This window comes from Bufo bufo, chromosome 5 (assembly GCF_905171765.1).
Source record: "Bufo bufo chromosome 5, aBufBuf1.1, whole genome shotgun sequence".
NCBI classification, from domain to species: Eukaryota; Metazoa; Chordata; class Amphibia; order Anura; family Bufonidae; genus Bufo; species Bufo bufo.
The window spans coordinates 47,967,077-47,980,438 of record NC_053393.1 but is presented as its reverse complement, the minus strand read 5'-3'; the positions used below and the strand labels follow the sequence as shown (position 1 = coordinate 47,980,438).

At 45.5% G+C, this 13,362-nt stretch overlaps 1 protein-coding gene across 1 annotated transcript in view; it reads right to left on the bottom strand.

Annotated features, from left to right (window-relative positions):
- DCAF13 (DDB1 and CUL4 associated factor 13) overlaps positions 1 to 13,362 on the bottom strand; it is a 30,900-nt gene that overhangs the window by 14,014 nt on the left and 3,524 nt on the right. The window contains exons 2-8 of the mRNA XM_040432012.1: positions 12,634 to 12,833; positions 9,633 to 9,740; positions 9,370 to 9,459; positions 6,522 to 6,677; positions 5,946 to 6,023; positions 3,917 to 3,999; positions 2,123 to 2,287 (exon numbers count right to left, since the gene is read on the bottom strand). Of these exons, the coding sequence (XP_040287946.1) occupies positions 2,123 to 2,287; positions 3,917 to 3,999; positions 5,946 to 6,023; positions 6,522 to 6,677; positions 9,370 to 9,459; positions 9,633 to 9,740; positions 12,634 to 12,833 (880 nt within the window). The remainder of the gene's footprint in view (positions 1 to 2,122; positions 2,288 to 3,916; positions 4,000 to 5,945; positions 6,024 to 6,521; positions 6,678 to 9,369; positions 9,460 to 9,632; positions 9,741 to 12,633; positions 12,834 to 13,362) is intronic.

Genomic DNA, 13,362 nt, shown 5'->3' with positions numbered 1-13,362 from the left:
CCTGAATCTTATTAAATATGGGGTAAGTCAGTCTAATAGTAACTGATTCTGGAATATCATGTTATTAGTAACTACATATATGAAAATTGAAATTAGGGTCTAAATGTGACAGTTATCCTTTAACCCCTAATAAAAGTCTCTATCCTAATCATATTGAGAATAATGTTTTTTTTTTTTTTTTTTTTTTTTTAAAGAAAACTAATATTACTGGTTTCTATATAATCATATATTGTCTGGGAAAAAACTAGTAATAGGTTTTAGGTTTCTAAGGAAAAAACACTATCAATATAGTAAGGCCTTTTTATTATTATTATTATTATTATTATTATAATATGATTACATACAGTATCATTTATTCTAGTAAAGCCTTTTATTAAAAGAGAAAAAAAAGTTTTATTTAAAGGGGTTGTCCGGGTTGAGAGCTGAACCCAGACATATCCCCATTTTCACCCAGGCAGGCCCTCTGACATGAGCATCGGAGCACTTTCTTGCCCTGCTCTTGCACTGCTAGGCGGATGTCACCGGTACCAACGAGCGGGCTTTAGTGCTTCCCTAGCCGTTTTACAGGGTAAGGAACTGCCGAAGCTCGTCCATTAGTGCCGGTGACATCACTGGGCTCACTGCTAGGCGGAAGCCTCCACCTAGCTTTACCCAAGGAGAGTCCGATCTCCAGAAAAAGCCTTTGCGAGAGAATCAGAGCATAAATGCTCCGATGCTCATATCAGGGGGGCTGCCTGGGTGAAAATGGGGATATGTCCGGGTTCAGCTCTGAACCCAGACAACCCGTTTAAGTCTCTCTGGGGACTCTAACTTAATTAGTATTTCTACATGCATGGCAGACCACTTACCAAAAAGCTATAGCATTACCACATAGAGAAGCCAGTTTTTTCTATGTTTATAAGCCAATACATATTGCCAGTGTCTTTATAGCCTACATTGTGCCTGTGAATAAATCAGTAATATGTAGATTAGCTTTCTGAGCAGATCTCAGTGTGTTAAAGCCATAGTACATAGAGTATATGATACACAGATGCTAGGACACAGGTCGGCCCTCAGCATGTCTAGCCCTGTCGTCAAGGGGAGCAATTGCGGACAAGAATAGGGCATGTTCTACTTTTTTCCGGAGCCGCGGACTGAAAGATGAGCGGCACGCTCCAGAAATGCGGACAGCACACTGTGTGCTGTCCGCATCCATTCCGTCCCCATAGAGAATGAATGGGTCTGCACCCATTCCGCACAATTGCGGATGTGTGAATGGAGCCCAAGTCTGTTATTCTAGAAAATCCTCCCTGGAATGATGGGAGATGAGATGCTTACATGTTTTTAGTGGTGGTAGGGTGAGTTCACATATTTTGTATTTGTTCTGGAACTTCTGTTGTGAAATCTGCACTGAAAATCTGCAATAAAGTTCAGTACAATGTTGGTGGGTGAGGTTTACACAAATCCCATTCACTCTGGGTTCCGTCTGCTGGGCCTTCAAGACATACTGAAAATGTTCACATCCGCAGCACGATCTTATGTGGTGCTGAAATGCCAGAGTTTAACTGCAGATTTCATTCATTGACACGGAATGTACGAAACACGTGGCTCCATTCGCGCCAATATGCAGGCACCAGCATTGTGCTCACCGCAACACAGATGCGGACCCATTCACTTGAATGGGTCTGCAATCCGGAAGGTGTGGAACAGAGGCAGGGAACCCCACGGAAGCACTACGTAGTACTTCCGTGGGGTTCGTATCTCCGCACTATAACAAAAAAAAATTAAAACGTATTCAATTTTTTTTTGTGGTGCGGACAGATCACGGACCCATGAAAGTTGAATGGGTCTGGATACATTGCGGCATCCGCACACGGATAGTGCCCGTGCATTGGGGACTGCAAATTGCAGTCCCCAATGCACAAAACGTCCAAGCAACGGCCGAGTGCATGAGGCCTTGGGCTTTGTGATAAGGAGAGGCTACATTCTCGTACGGATTTCGCAGCTCCCAGTTGTGAACCTCGCTACGTCAGGATTTCTCACCCTGCTTGAACCATTTTCTGGTGTCCAGTATTATCTGAATCATAAACATATTTAACTTTATCATCCATTTTTTTTTTTATGGTTCTGGGGAGAAACTCACCTGCTGTGCCCACTTGTAGAGGTAAAGATGCGAATTGATTTATCAAAGCTGGCGGTCACAAATTCTTTCCCGGTTGGAGAGTAGTCAACATCCAGGACAGCTGACACATGGTCCATATGTACACATACGGGGGCTTCCATGTTTCGCATGTCATATGTGTACAATCTGCAGGACAAGACCATACCGTGAGCATTCTAGTTGGTGAGAAGGCTTGACAATCACCTCCCGAAACCCCAAATAAATAGCTTTATAGGAGTGGTACAAGTGGCCATACAATATTATTCTACATAGGGAAAATGCAGTATTACTTGGCGGTCAATCAAACAAATGTCTAATTATGTAATACAAGGAAGGGCGTTGGAGCCACTGACACTTAGAGGCTCTTCACTCAGAGGGAGGATAACGCATTTATCATAAAGGGTTGTGTCACTAATTTGTCATTGGTGTTAACGCATGATGATGGAGATCCGTGCATCTGACACTCTTAGGCCCCTTTCAGACGAGCAGCGCAGCACCTGGCCTGAACAGCTTTATATTGATTTATGATGCTATGAAACCCTTAGGGCTCTTTCACACGAGCGGATAATCTGCTGCGTGAAAGAGAGCCAAGCCCCGTTCCGGACAGTTAGATAAAGTTGTCACCATGATTTTGTAGTAAAAAGATCACAGAGAGGCACGGAGCATTATCAATCATGTTAATGCTCCGTGTCTCTGCTGTCCGGAGCGGGGCTTGGCTGTCTTTCACGCAGTGGATTACCCGCACGGCATCCGCTCGTGTTAAAGAGCCCTTACAGTTCTGGAATGTATTGGATAGCACTGACATAATGCTGTTAGTGTTATCCAATACATCCCAGACCTCTAAGGGTTACATAGCACCATAAAATCAGTATAATGCTATGCGACCCCGGCAGTGCTGGGAGGTCAGGCTGGGTGCTGTGCTGAGAGTCTGCAGCGTGACCCTCGCTCGTCTGAAAGGGGCCTTAGGGTGAATGCACACGGTGTGGATTACGTCCAGTTTTTCTGCAGAATAACTGCAGTGTAATACAGTACTAGCAACGTCTCTTTACAAAGGAAAAAACGGCAGTGCTCACCTGTGTTGTTCTTGGGGAGGCACGGAAAAGGCTTGGACACAGCCATACACCAATTTGAGAAAAATAGCAGTGAAATCCAGCTTCCCATAAAAAGATAAACTTTATTTACTTGCGGTAAAATCCAGAGATCACTTGCACGTACAGTCCATTCTAATGTACAGTCTGTGTGATGAAGGACCGGTACACAAGGGTCCGAAACTCGTAGACTGTACATAAGAATGGACTGTACGTGCAAGTAATGTCTGGATTTTACCGCAAGTAAATATAGTTTCTTTTTATGGGAAGCTGGATTTCACTGCTATTTTTCTCAAAGTACTAGCAACGTGTATGAGATTAGAGAAATTTCATGTACACTGCGGAAACTGACCTGCTGCGCGGATTTTGAGATCTGCAGCATGTCAATTATTGTTGTGGGTTTTTTTTTTTTTTGCAGATTCCACCCTTTTCAAAGGAAGGATGAAATCTGCGGCAAAACCTTATCAAAGCCACACAAAAAAACTTGCCAAAACAGCAATAAATAGTGAAGATTTATGTGGAGTTTTGATGCCGATTTCTTGCACACACCCAGTGCAGGCCCCCTTATAGGGGAGGCAGAATTAGTGAGTAAACGTATCTCCCACGCACCAAACTCGTTGGACAGACCTGTTCTATCCAAACCAGATACTCAGCAAAATCTGACAATCTGTATGCTATTTGTACTTACTTGTAGTTCTCATTAGCTGCTGTAAAAATGAAGGCTTCCATAGGGTTCCAGCAGAGCGCATTTGTCCTCATTTCTAGAATAATCTGCCCCAAAAGAGAAAAACACTGGATAATTTACATGTAACAGAGGGAGAACTACATATAACAGAGTACCCGTCCGCTTTCCATTCTCAGAAAATACTTGTATTCGCCATTAGATAACAACTCTGTGGAATATTTTCTAAGATCTGTGCATTATGCCCCTCCAGTTATTCCTCCTGGATATGTATTATGCAAGTGGGTTACCATTCAACTTGTGAAGCTACAAAATCTAACACAGCCTGCACTGATTGGTTCGTGTCAGACTGTGCAGGGATGAGGCCCACTGACAAAAGGAATAAAAGCACGCAGTTAATTTATTCATACATTTCCAGGAATAATAACAGAGGAACAGCACAATTTGGAGTTATAAAAAAAAGATGCTTCAGAATAGTTTCATAAAACAAATAGCACATCTGTTAGGACGCAGGAGGCCAGGACCATTCCCGCTTTTCAGAAAAAATAATCCTACAATTCCATAGTTTAGGGGACGCTCACCGGTCATTACAGAGCCCAGCCTACTGTCCACCCTTCAGTGCAAATATATAACCCTGTACACGTGGCATTCACTAACCGCAGACTGTTGTAGCGATCTGCCTACTAATATGGATACATACTAACGAGCCAAGAAAGTCTACTAGTAACTAAGATTATTAATGGCACTATAAACCACACGCTCTAAAGGAAACGATAAGGAAGCTGCTACTTTGTATTTTTATTTTATATGCGAGAGCTCCACATTTAAAGGGACCGTACATAAAATGAACTTCTACTTATAGGCATTTTTTTTAAATGAATGTTAAGTCTATGTATTTTATGATATGTACTAGTAAAACTAAATGCAAATTACTGTGAGACAGCCATTTTTATTATATCAGTGTCAGAAAAAGGCCAACATTTGCAATTTGTTTTCTGCACCAAAACTTGCAGTTTTTCTAAGGGCTCTTTCACACCTGCGTTCTTTTCTTCCGGCATAGAGTTCCGTCGTTGGGGCTCTATGCCGGAAGAATCCTGATCAGTTTTATCCTAATGCATTCTGAATGGAGAGAAATACGTTCAGGATGCATCAGGAATCAGGATGTCTTCAGTTCCGGAACGGAACGTTTTTTGGCCGGAGAAAATACTGCAGCATGCTGCGCTTTTTGCTCCGGCCAAAAATCCTGAACACTTGCCGCAAGGCCGGATCCGGAATTAATGCCCATTGAAAGGCATTAATCCGGATCCGGCCTTAAGCTAAACGTCGTTTCGGCGCATTGCCGGATCCGACGTTTAGCTTTTTCTGAATGGTTACCATGGCTGCCGAGACGCTAAAGTCCTGGCAGCCATGGTAAAGTGTAGTGGGGAGCGGGGGAGCAGTATACTTACCGTCCGTGCGGCTCCCCGGGCGCTCCAGAGTGACGTCAGGGCGCCCCACGCGCATGGATGACGTGATCGCATGGACACGTCATCCATGCGCATGGGGCGCTCTGACGCCATTCTGGAGCGCCCCGGGAGCCGCACGGACGGTAAGTATACTGCTCCCCCGCTCCCCACTACTACTATGGCAACCAGGACTTTAATAGCGTCCTGGCTGCCATAGTAACACTGAACGCATTTTGAAGACGGATCCGTCTTCAAATGCCTTCAGTTCACTTGCGTTTTTCCGGATCCGGCGTGTAATTCCGGCAAATGGAGTACACGCCGGATCCGGACAACGCAAGTGTGAAAGAGGCCTTAGCAGGTTTCCTGAAATAAAGCCACTAACAAACTGAAGTAAAAACAAAAAAAGGCAAGGGAATTCTTAATTAAAACCGATTGCAAGGTGGATAAATTTTAGATACATTAGGGCAAAAAAAAAATTTGAGGTGACCACAGCGGCTAAATCTCTCTAACATGTGGAAAGGGAGGTTGTGGCAGAACTCCGGCACCTGATCAGTAATACACACGAGAAGAGTCATCGCTGAGGGACTTGCCTTTTTCAGTGGTGTTGGCTTCCGTATGTCATACAGGACAATACTCCTATCAGCAGCACAGCTTCCTAATACGTGTGTCTGAAAAACAGAGTCATCCGGAAATATTTCAAATAAGAATGTTAACACTGTTAAAAACGTCCATGTTGTATAACCCAGAGATATACAAGAACTAGTTAAAGTGGTTATTCCCATCTTGGACATTGGTTATTCCCATCTCTGCACTAAATCCTGATCATGTACATTTAGCCAAAGGGTAAATGCACACGTTCAGGATTTATGTGCGGACAATCCGCAGGTGTTCACAGGGAAACCCGTGCAGTCAAACCGCATCAATTGGTGTGGATTCGCATGCAGTTTTGGTGCGGATTTTTCTGTCCCCATTGAAGTGAATGGAGAAAATCCAGACAGGAAAAATAAAACAAATTGACATGTTGCGGATTTTAAAATCCGCACCGTAGGTCAAAATCTTAACTGAAAAAAATCATGTGCAAGAGAACGTCAAATTCTCATAGAACACAATGTACATGACCTACTAATGTCAGCGGCCAGTGCCCCATTGCCCCAAGGTCATTGTACCTCAACAGGATTAAATTTCACAGAGGTGATGCTGTCAACTCCCCAGGTGTAGGATCGCATAGGAGAGGTCCTCTGTTCATCCCAGATATCCACTTGCTGTCCACACGTAGCAAACACAGCCTTCCTCCAGTGGTGGTCCACGCCTGTAAAGACTGACTGCGGAGGTGAGACGTGGATTATTAGTCATTTCAGGATATATTATAATAGCTTTCTTTATAAATCTGCAAAGTCTGCGGCCTAGGAGTCACAGTCAGTTACGTACAGGGGTATTCTACGGCGACCTGTATTCTGTGAACTCCTATCATGACACTCTGTCCCCCTATCCAAAGTCCTTTGAGCCATGATAGGGGGTCACAGCTCTCCACTTTATAAATTGCTCTGTAGGGGAGATCTTAGCGCTGAAATCTTTCACGATACCAAAGAGCAGCTTCTCTCTCCCTTTGCACTATGACAAGTGGAATCTGTGCAAACATTTGATGCATTAGTGATGCAAAAGATTTGGGGGGTCAGAATCACCCCTAAAGGGTGATGCTTATAGGGCTTGTATGCTGCACTAGGTTTCTTACATAGGGATACAGCCACTGGGAGTAATTGCCTGTATTACAGGCCAGAGCTACCTTCTGCAGGAATCTAGGCAGAACTTTCCCAGCCTTCCTTGCAGACTCAGATTTGCAGTCTGGAAACTACAGCCGATATACTGGGTACGCAGTAAAAATCCCATCCTGATGATATTATCTTGGCTGGGAAGGGAATCATGGAACGAATGTAAACTGACAAGTTTTTATAATGACTGAACAGCACAGATTTTGATTGCAGCCTCAGAGACACAGAGCCATGGCGCAAGCGTCAGAAGACAGGGCTAGACGAGATATTTAGTCCTGTCAATCCAGAAGAAGGGGGTGTGGCCATAACATAGGCGTGTTACAAAACTGGTGCTCTGAGGGTTCTGGCCAGACCCTCTGTGCTCAATGCTCAATCTAATTAGCATAATTATAAAAAGAAAAGAGGCTTAGAAGTCAACAGCAGGCCGCGACGGGGAAGAGCCTACCTAGGGAGATCCAGTGGCGGCTGTGCAGGGATCCGGAGTGACGCGGATGACTGGGAGCAGGTAAGTATCATGCATACGAGGGGCCTGGGCATTGGGAATGGTGATTATAGGGGTTGGATGACCCCTTTAATTTAGGGCTCTACCGGCATCAAGGTGGCTTCTGCAGATGGGTACCTAACACTAACAGAACTGCCTTTCCTGGGCCTAACCTAAGCCTGCAATATTCAGGGCAGAGTAGGAACCAGCTACATTTATACTCTGCTCAGAAGACCTGGGCAGATGGGCGTGGAGTGCTCAATCTAAGGCCCCTTTCACACGGGCGAGTTTTACGGGTTGAACGCATTGCACCCGCACTGAATCCGGACCCATTCATTTCTATGGGGCTGTGCACATGAGCGGTGATTTTCACGCATCACTTGTGCGTTGCGTGAAAATCGCAGCAAGCTCTATATTGTGCGTTTTTCACGCAACGCAGGCCCCATAGAAGTGAATGGGGCTGCGTGAAAATCGCAAGCAAGTGCGGATGCGGTGCGATTTTCACGCACGGTTGCTAGGAGACGATCAGGATGGGGACCCGATCATTATTATTTTCCTTTATAACATGGTTATAAGGGAAAAGAATAGCATTCTGAATACAGAATGCATAGTACAATAGGGCTGGAGGGGTTAAAAAAATAATAAATAATTTAACTCTCCTTAATCCACTTGTTCGCGCAGCCGGCGTCTCTTCTGTCTTGTTCTGTTAGGAATAGGACCTTTGATGACGTCCCTGTGCTCATCACATGGTCCGTCACATGATCCATCACCATCAAAGGTCCTATTCCTCACAGATGAAGACAGAAGAGATGCCGGCTGCGCGAACAAGTGGATTAAGGAGAGTTAAATTATTTTAGATTATTTTTTTAACCCCTCCACCCCTATTGTACAATGCATTCTGTATTCAGAATGCTATTATTTTCCCTTAGAACCATGCTATAAGGGAAAATAATACAATCTACACAACCTTGAACCCAAACCTGAACTTCTGTGAAGAAATTCGTGTCTGGGTACCACATTAAGTTTTTTATCACGCGCGTGCAAAACGCATTGCACCCGCGCGATAAAAACTGAACGCAATCGCAGTCAAAACGGACTAATTGCATACCTACTCGCGCGGATTTGTCGCAACGCATCCGGACACGCTTGTGTGAAAGAGGCCTAAAGGAGGGGGCTACCCTCCAAACACACTGCAAGAAAATTTAGACTAGCACATCCATAAAGCTAGCATGCAGACAAGTGTTAGTGTTAGGTACCCATCTGCGGAAGCCCCTTTGATGCCGGTAGATGGGCCCGACACACGTTTGATCAAATATGTGCGCAAAGAGCTTCCATTTTTTTTTTATGTATAGTAGGTATTGTACCACTTTAATCCGGAATAATCCTTAATTTTATTGTTTGCATGTTTAATGGTATGCTGCCATACATTTTTGGTAGGTTTTTAAGAAATTTTTCCCCAATTCTAAAATGGTGGAGAAACCATATAAAGTATAGCAGGGATGACCAACCTGAGGCTCTCCAGCTGTGGCAAAACTACAACTCCCAGCATGCCCACACTGCCTACAGCTATCAGCAGGGCATGGTGGGAGTTGTAGTTTTACAACAGCTGGAGAGCTGCAGGTTGGCCATCCCCGAACTATAGTATCAGAAATCAAGTAAAACGGTCCCTGGCGCACCTACTACAGGCTACTTCATGCTGTGCACATAGTATACAGGGGTCCCGGGTCTCGAGTGAAAGAGCTGATCCCATCATTCATTACTTACCTTCCCTAGAACGGTGTGGATTGGCTCCTCTTTCTCGCCATATCCTGGACTTTCCATCTTCCACTGCTTCACAGTTTTGTCATCACCAACCTAGTAGACATACAAAAACACAAAGTGGTAAATCTCTCTCACACATTGATATCATTCTTTTACATTTTTTTTTTTTCATTCGAAGTTTCATTTTAGGGACTGTAGAGGTCTTGGATTCTTGCGAGACCCTTTTTTTTGTTTTTTAAACAATTGACAGCAGGACAGATACATACTGTAAAAAAAGAAGTCCCACAGAATCGGACACACATTCCTCGGACAAAGCCTTCATGCGCTTGTACTGTTCGCGTGCATTTTCGTGTGGTCAGATTCCAAATCTTCACCTGCGGAAATAATTTTTAGATTACATTACTGCATTAAAATAAAAAAACACAGCCAAAAAGCTAAGTGACCAACTATGTAGCCACCATAAGGCCTCTTTCACATGAGCGATACGCAATGAGTGGGATCTGTTCAGGGGAAAACTGACGGTTTTGTGCACAAGTTCAACCAGTCTCAGCGTCCATTCACGCGTCCGTAAGGGTTATCCGCAAAACGCCGATACGGGCTGTTCGCGTTCCACATTTTGCGGACCGCACATGGCCGGCTCTATGTGCGGTCCGCGATACGGAACTACGGATGCGGACACATGCAGAATACCGTTCTCTATGAGAACTGCTACTCTCAAAAACTTTTGCTGGTGGGGATGGATAGGGACATGATAATATGCATCCCTGAGATCCACTGTGGCCATGTAACAACCAGGGAAGAGATAGTTCACTGCTGACTTGATGGATTCCATCCGAAATCTTTGGTACGCCAAATAACGGTTCAGACACTAAGGTTATTTTTGTATGAAAAGAACCATTTGTTTTTTTTTTATACAAGAAAAAGAGTTGAGTATAATCTTAGGGAGTCCGCCGAAGCATCAGCCATAAAATCTAGGGCATTATAAAAAGTGGGAAAAGAAGATAACAACTGCTCCCCAGGGGTACCCCCTTTAATGTGATCCTTCAACTCCTTCATCCATGCCTTAAGGGATCTAGCTACTGAAGTAGCGGCAATAGCTGTTTCAAAGGCCGCCGCCGAGGCCTCCCAATTTTTCTTTAAATAAATGTCTGCCCTTCTATCCATTGGGTACTTTAGAGAACCCATATCCTCAAAGGAAGTGCTTTCTTTTTTAAGCTATTTTGGCTACCGGGGCATCTATCTTTGGGGCTCTATCCCAAGAGGTAGTCACTTCCTCATCAAAGGGTATTTACGCTTAACAGAGGAGGGTTTAAAACATCCTATCAGGCTGTTTCCATTCTTTATCAATAGCAGCCTGAATATTTTTATGCACATCAAAGACGTTTCTTCTTTTAGGGCCCAGGCCCTCAAACATAGAGTCCTGAACAGACTGTGGCGGCTTTTGGTCATCTAACCCTATAGTAGCTCTTACTACTTTTACTAGGGAATTAATGTTCTCTGTAGGAAAAAGCGGCTTCGCCATCAGAGGAGTCATTTGATGAAAGACATTCTCCCTCTTCCTCCAATCCAGAAAGCACATCACTGTCGCTAGAGGGGGGGATTTGAGGCAGAGGTTCTAGGGCGGCTTTTTAGCAGACCGCTAACCGACTCCTTATTCTCCTCCCGGATCATCTGCTTGATGCTGCCCCTCAGAGACGGAGCTTCCTCCTCCATTAACTTGCTCACACAAGCTTGGCAAAGGGGCTTTGCCCAAGCAGAGGGTAGCTTCTTATTACATATAGCACAACCCTTGTCTTTGGATCTGGAGACCTTTCTAGACTCCTTAGACACAGAAGATGACCCCCATGAGTAATCCGCACTATTGCACATAGGGGGATCACCCCTCTTACCCCACCGTGGTACCGGCGTATCATTGGTGGTTTCAGTGGCTTCTGCTCGCTGAGACTGCTCCATGTTCAGACCTGAATTTTCTCAATGGAGGAACTGCCCGCTTCTTCACCAGCGAGGCAGTGAGCTGGCTGAGCTTTTCTCACCCGGGCGCGCACACCGGCTCCCCCCACTTCTGGCTTACAGCACCTGCTTCCCTCTACTGTCACACCGGATGTACGTCACTGCCCAGGCAGTGGCGTTCCTGCGCACACCGCTCCCTCTTGTAACAGGCGAGGCGCTGACAGCCGGACATGCGAAACGTCCGCAGACACCCAGGAAGAAAAAAGCACCCCCCTGGGCCGAGACGGAGCGGAGCGGGCAGTAGGGAGAAAGAGGTCCAGACTTAGCAGCGGCTCCTAACAGAGACTCACGCCGCACAGGTAAGCCCTCCATATACGCATTAAACACCCGGGGAGCCCGCAGCTCCTGGAATCCTGACGTTTTCCAAATTCCCTCCTGTCCCCTTAGGACAGGAAACAGAACTGGAGGTGGAGAGGGTGGTCCCTCTTTTAAAGCGGTTTCCGTTTCCTGTCCTGAGGAGTAGGAGGCGGTCTCTCCATGGGTGCCGTCATAGGCGAGGGGGAAAACTTGCTCTTGTGGCAGAGACCTTCGTCACATGTGCTGAATGGAGTGCACATTATAGGGGTTATCCAGGAATACGATATTGATGACCTATTCAAGTAGACAGGAGTTGAAGTGAAGTGAATGGGGATGGCTGAGCTGTAATTGCACTGCTCCACCGCTGCAATGTCGACGGCCAGCAGGTAAACTGTGAGGAGAAGGCAGCCCTTGTACGAGCGCTGCATTCGCTTCAAACAGCTGATCGGCAGGGGTGCCAGGAGTCGGCCCCCCTGCAGATCTGATATTGATGACCTATCCGATATTGATGACCTATAGCAAAAACGGAGAACCCCCTTTAAAGAGCCAATTAAGAATTAGAGAGCGCGGTCACTCTGGGAATGGCTTTGCCTGTGACTTCTAGATCACCGTGCACCAAAAGGTTAAAAGAGATATATCCTCAGGATAGGTCATCAATATCAGATCTTTGGCGGTCAGACACCCCCACCGATAAGCTGTTCCCTGTAGCCAGAAGCACAGCTGTATTCAGACTGTAGTGGATGTTCTAGGTTACTACAGCTGCTCAGGTCCCACTGAAGTGAACGGGAGCGGAGCTGAAGGAACCCGGCACGACCACTACATTTTGAATGGAGCCAGAAGCTACAGAGGGCTACAGGGAATAGCTGACCTCCAAAGATCTGATATTGATGACCTATCCTGAGAACAGATCACCACTACCAGGATCCGCACCCTTGCCTTCAGTGTTGCCCAGGTGCTTACCTCTCCATCACAGGCCCCTGAGAGCACTGTGGACAGGCTCTTGGGATGCTTCGCCATACAGTTGATCCCATCCCTGTGACCTTCCAGTGCTGCAACGAAAGGCTTGGCAAACACCCGCTCCAGCTTGGTGGCATTTAAGGCTCTGACGTATTCACGCGGTACTTCAAATGGGTGGAGCGAGGGGTCATAGTTACGTGGAACTGGGAGAGAAATCATTTAAAGTTAAAAATCCTGGCAGTTAACTGTCCACATGTTCAATCAATGGTGGCACCACTTTTCCAAAAATAAATGACAAAACAAAAATGAGGATCTCTACGTAAAGGAAACACAAATACCCCCAAAAAAATACCAACAATTCCTCATGGCTTTAAAGAGCTCTGCTTGCTGTCATGAGAACTTTCATTATTTACCTAAAGAACATGAAAATCTCAAGTGCACACAGACAGCTGTGTTATCTGATCACTACAGCGAAGGCCTCCTGTAAACAACCGTATTCATTTTGCGGTACGCAAAATCGCAGATCCGCAATATACGGATGAGGTCCGCGTGCATCCCGTACTTTCCTCGGGCCCCATTGCAGAAATGCCTATTCTTGACCACAAAAGAGATGATCATAGGACATGTTCTATAATTTGCAACGGATGTGGAAGTCACATGGATGTCCGGTCTATTCTAAGTGATTGCCTGTCCTCAGGATAGGCTATTACTCACTGGCAGGGGTGCAACACC